Source organism: Salvia hispanica, chromosome 6 (assembly GCF_023119035.1).
Source record: "Salvia hispanica cultivar TCC Black 2014 chromosome 6, UniMelb_Shisp_WGS_1.0, whole genome shotgun sequence".
Lineage (NCBI taxonomy): Eukaryota > Viridiplantae > Streptophyta > Magnoliopsida > Lamiales > Lamiaceae > Salvia > Salvia hispanica.
The window spans coordinates 8,224,687-8,230,375 of record NC_062970.1 but is presented as its reverse complement, the minus strand read 5'-3'; the positions used below and the strand labels follow the sequence as shown (position 1 = coordinate 8,230,375).

At 39.1% G+C, this 5,689-nt stretch overlaps 1 protein-coding gene across 1 annotated transcript; it reads right to left on the bottom strand.

Annotated features, from left to right (window-relative positions):
• Positions 1-3,556: 3,556 nt before the first annotated feature.
• Positions 3,557-5,044, bottom strand: LOC125192012 (phospholipase A(1) DAD1, chloroplastic-like). Its single transcript, XM_048089463.1, has one exon. It carries the CDS (start codon positions 5,012-5,014, stop codon positions 3,755-3,757), a length of 1,260 nt encoding a protein of 419 aa, XP_047945420.1. The 5' UTR covers positions 5,015-5,044; the 3' UTR covers positions 3,557-3,754.
• Between the last annotated feature and the right edge of the window lie 645 nt (positions 5,045-5,689).

The following is a 5,689-nucleotide window of genomic DNA, read 5'->3' as shown; positions in this document are numbered from 1 at the left end:
AAGATGATTTTAATGAGAGGGAATTGACATTAATACCCTCTAATTTTATTTATTAATTTTCTTAAAAATATAATCCATGTGACATTATTTCAACCACTAGATCTTCTAATCTAATGGCTAAAATTTAGTCTTAATTTGGGATTGCTAATTAGTTAGCAATTGATCACTCCCTTGTATAGTCATAGAATCATAATCTAGAGAAAGCTTAAGAATTAGAATTGAAGTTTAGACTTTTAATAAAAGTCAATAAATAGTATTATTGTGTTATTTTTAATAATTTATATTCTTATCACAATATAATTTATATAAAAGAATAAATTTGAAATAATTTCGGGTTTATGGGTACCCGATTAGTTAGGTTCGGGTGCCTATACCGAGTATTAGGGTACCCAAATTTACATACAGATCGGATATTGAGTATGATATTTTTAAGATTTCGAGTTCGAGTACCCGAATTTTCGGATTTGGTTACTTATGGGTACCCGAATTTACAGGCCTACCAATCAGTCTCTAATTCTCTATGTATTTCCATCAGATAATTCAGATTGCATGAAGCATGAATCAAATTCAATTTCATCTCACTAATTAGTCATTGATCCATCTTTTAGAAAAAAGAGATAGACATCTGCCATGTTTTTATACTACTCCCTCCGTCCCATAAAAATATGCCATTTGAAGATGATATAAGTTTTAATGTATAATTGATAAGTAAATAAGAAGAAAATGTAGTTGAAATGATGTAGTGGATGATGGGGTTCGTAAATGATACTCCATCCGTACCTAATAATTTGGTACCATTTGACCCAACACGAGTTTTAAGAAATACTCCTATAATAGAAAGTGAGTTGAAAAAGTTAGTGACACATGAGTCCTATTTTTATATATTAGTTTTATAATAAAATGTAAATGGAAATAAGTTAGTGGAATGTGCGGTCCACTACCAAAAATGGTAAAAGTGAAAGGTGACAAATTTTCAGGGACGGGCGAAAAAGTAAATAAGTGACAAATTTTCAGGGACGGAGGGAGTACACTAAAAGAGAATGAGAAAATATACACATATATTGACATGGATATTTCTATGGAACGAATGAAAAAGTAAATTTCAGCCTATTTCTACGAGACAGAGAGAGTCTGTTAAGGACCTTTTCCTTAACTGCGATCTGCAGCGTGTTTGCAGCAATCGAAAAGTGTTCCGGCTCCCTTCGTCGGGTCGGCAGAAATAATAGTTTCGAGTTGTGCGCGGGTTCTTCCCGTCGGGCAATGCGATAACTAGGCGGCTGATAGAGTACTCCGGCGTCCAATCAGGATCGGCGGAGGGAATCCAAATTAGGATTGGAAAACATACATTATCTTTGGGGAGAAATAATAATTCATTAATTGGTTTTAATGAATGAATACAATATCTCCTATTTATAAGACTAGAATACTAAGAAACAAATATCTAAAGAAATATAGAAAAGATACGGTAAATCAAAATATAACTGAATAATTGGGATTTCTAAAGATGGTGGGAGGGTGAGATCACGATGAAAGCACCAATTGTTAAGGACTTTTTCCTTAACTGCGATCTGCAGCGTGTTTGCGGCGATCGAAAAGTGTTCCGGCGCCCTTTGTCGGGTCGGCGGAAATATTAGTTTCGAGTTGTGCGCGAGTTCCTCCCGTCGGGCAACACGATAACTAGGCGGCTGATAGAGTACTCCGACGTCCAATCAGGATCGGCGAAAGGAATCCAAATTAGGATTGAAAAACATACATTATTTTTGGGGAGAAATAATAATTCATTAATTGATTTTAATGAATGAATACAATATCTCCTATTTATAAGACTAGAATACTAAGAAACAAATATCTAAACAAATATAGAAAAGATACGGTAAATCAAAATATAACTAAATAATTGGGATTTCCAAAGATATGATATGGGATTGTATCAGAGTCAAACTGAGAAATTAACACCGAATCAATTTTAAACTCAATCAGGCCAACCCATAGAGTTTGTGTGTGTAATATGTGTTCATGTATGCGTGCGCGTGTGTATCTTTACATGGTGTGTTGTGTTTGTGTGTATGTGTGAAGTGGCGAAACAAAAACTGTACACTATAAAAAAATAACAGATTTACCGCAACTTTCCGTCGGTAAACAGTGTTACCAATGGAAAATTCTATCCATAATTTACATGTTGGTAAAAAATTTAGACTACATAATTCCATCAGTGATCCATCAAATTCATCAGTAACATTATTTTCTGTTAATAATCCGTCGGTAATTCCTGAAGGATTGGCGTAATTCAATTTTTTCTTTTGGGTAGTGTAAGACGGTGCTGGAATTTACTAGATCTCGACTTGATATGTATAGATCTTGAATTGTCCTGAATGTCTTACTTATAGGACTATCTCAACGACTCAACGTGTGTACACATACTTTGATCTAAAAATGTTGATTGAAGTCATATGTTTGTTCCTCTATAACAAGCAACTTAATGAAAATATCTTACTTTTTTTATAAATGGAGGAGTCTGTTTTGTAGAAGGATTAATATTCAAATACACCAACAGAATGTTGATTAGACAATCTAATAATCAAACAAAAGTTAACTCATAAGACCATCTTTAATTAATTGTATACAGTGTTCGGTTTCTGAGATAAAACAATACCAAGTGAGTTTTGAGTTATGAGATTATTTTAGTTGGAGGGCGTTGACTATGAATAATTAATGATTATACATCTAGAAGTGAGTTGTGAGATTCAAACTCATGAACCAAACACATTAATATTTAATTCCGATTGAGATACAATCTTGCAAACCGAACTTGCCCGTATTGTACTCCCTTTGTCACTTATTATATGTCCCAGTTTTTCATTTTGGTCCGTCCCTTATTAATTGTCTCACTTCACTTTTATCACGTATTACTTTTGGTTATGCACCCCACATTCCACTACTAATTTCTCCTTACATTATATTATAAAACTAATATATAAAAATAAGGCTTACATATCACTAATTTTTTCAACTCACTTCCTTTACCTTTCTTAAAATCCATGTGTATCTAAGTGGGACATATATTTGGTGAAGGAGTAGTATTTTAAGTTGAACGGAAACTAATCTCCCATTATTCAGACTATGACTTAAGGTCACTATTTACTTTAATTATAATTGAATGGAGTATATAAATTTCCTAAAATATGGGACGGTGGCCTTTGAATGTTGATTATCTTCAGACCCGTCAGAAAATTGGATGCATATGGACGGCGGCCCGGTTCGATAGCAGCTGTCCTGAACCGGGTCGGTGGGAGCAAGGTGCCATATTTCATTCACTAACCTTTTTCTAGTAATCATTGATAAGATTTCCTTTCTCATTCTTTTCCCAAATAAGACAAAATAAAACTTTTTTGAGTACCGCCCAAAACTCACCCTCCTATATTTCTACGTGCTACTCCACTTAGTGCGCCCTTTTGAATTTTTTTAATTATTCTATCAGCGCTGCACTTTTACCAACCCTAGAAAAGTCCCAAGCAAAAGTTTCAATCTTTAGCCATGCCACACGAAGCTAGTCAAATATAGAAATATCTTGATCGAATTTTTCCTATTCTTGATCTTTTGTACAATGATCACTCCACGTTAACTAGTGGGGAATGACTCATACCTTTTACAGATTTTTGGGATCTTGGTAAAAGTAAAAATAAAAATCAATTAAATGTATACATTCAAATGTACTACTGTACGTGTTAAATTTAATTAGAGATGAATGGTGAATTTATTGAGCAAGGGTTTTGTTCATCATTTTTCTAGCGGTTGCGCGGAATGGGCAATTGGAGCTGACGAAGCCATCGACGAGGTGGAGGTATGTCTTGAGCTCGTGGCAGGCGGCGATGTTGATTCCGCTGAGGTCAGGCGCGTCGCGGCTGCTGAGGCGCAGCTCGCACCCGACGTCGGCGTACACCCACTGCATGTCCTCCACGAGCTTCCTCACCCACCCGGCCGCGGCCGCCGTGTAGCTGCCGGAGAAGTCGTTGTTGTCGATGACGAACCCGGGCACTTTCGTGATGAGATCGTCGGAGTTCACGATGCGGAGGACCTTGGTCCCCTGCTCCTCGAGGCGGCAGCGGAAGCTCCAGTTCCCGACGCGCGGCCCCGCGAAGGAGATCACGGTCACGAGCGGCGCGTGCTTGAACGTCTCCTTGATGTCGTAGGCTGCGATGGTGGCCAGCGCGGCGCCGAGGGAGTGGCCCGTGATGGTGAGGCTGAGCGGCTCGTCGCCGTATTTCTGTAGAATGTTTGATATTTCGTCTCTTAATAGAGTCTGCAAGCTCGGCTTGTTGCTGGATGCTGACGTGTACAGGCTGTGGAAGCCGCTTTCCACCATTGGCTCGTCGTCGTCGTTGGACAGTGGAGTGAGATTGGTTCTCATATTCTCTAGCCATTCGAGGCCGGTGGCGGTGCCGCGGAGGGCGATAACGACGTCGCGGCGGCCGAGCCTGGCGATCTCCTTGCGGTCCTGGCAGACGGCCACGTAGCCGATCCAGCTGGACTGCATGGCCATCCAGGTTGGGCCGCGCTCGGCCCAGCCTGGAAGCTGGATTCCTGAAGTGGCCGTGAGATTCTTTGTGACTCGGTATCCGGTGTTGGGGAAGCCTGAATTGGGGAGAATGTTGGATTTGGAGAAGCGGCAGGAGGCGTAGGAGGAGGAGGAGGAGGAGGAGGTGTCGAAGTTGCAGGAGCAGTAGGCGGCCTCGACGAAGTTGCCGTACCTTATGATCTCGCTGCGGAGGGTGTCGTCGAGGGGGTCGAGGAGGCCTTCCCAGTTGTCGACTCCTTGGTAGTCCTCCCACCTCTGGCTCAGCTTGCCCGCGGCCAGCGACGACGACGACCACTTCATTTGCTCAAACTTATTTGGAGATTGAGGCTTCATGCTGATATTGGTACGCTTAGGAGTAATAGTGGTGCTCACATTTTGGAGTGTGGGGATGGATGCTCGGCTGCATGGCCGTACGCATTTTGTAATTGGGAAACTCATTTTTCTCTATGATTAGTTTTGGAACTTTAGGAATTTCTCTCTCTGTTGAGAATCGGAGATGTTGAGTTTTTTCGCTGATTCGCGGGTATTGAGTTGGGATTCTTATAGGGGGATGGGAGTACTGTGTAGTAAAGTGTTCATGTGGACTATTATTGGTCAACATTGGTGGAGCACCTAAAAATTAAGTACTAGTGTAACTAAAGTCATACGTCCATATATGTAAAAATAAATACTCCTTTCGTCCCAAGGAAAATGACCCATTACTTGGACAGCACATGATGTAGCTTTATTTTGTTTGTTAATGAAGATAGTAAAATTAGAGAGATAGAATAAAATAGAGATAAAAGGTATTTCCATTTTAAATAATGGATCATTTTGGTTGGGACAAACTAAAAAGAAAAAAGAGTCATCTTCAATGAGATTTTTATTTTCTTATATTTATGAATTTGACATTTTTCACTCCCAAACAATAGTCCCTTAATACATGTTTCACTTTGAACTATTACTAGTTTTAAAAAATATAAAGAAAAGTTAATTTAAAAAATTAGTAGTATGTGGGTCCTACTTTTATAAAGGAGATATCAAAATAGAAAACTGAGATACATAATAGGGGATGAAGGAAGTATATGAATTCGGCAACAAGGATTGTAAGCATAATGTGAGAATATACAATAT

Bases quoted from the DNA above. Each gene is read 5' to 3' on its own strand.
- LOC125192012 (XM_048089463.1), bottom strand. From the start codon at position 5,014: ATGAGTTTCCCAATTACAAAATGCGTACGGCCATGCAGCCGAGCATCC.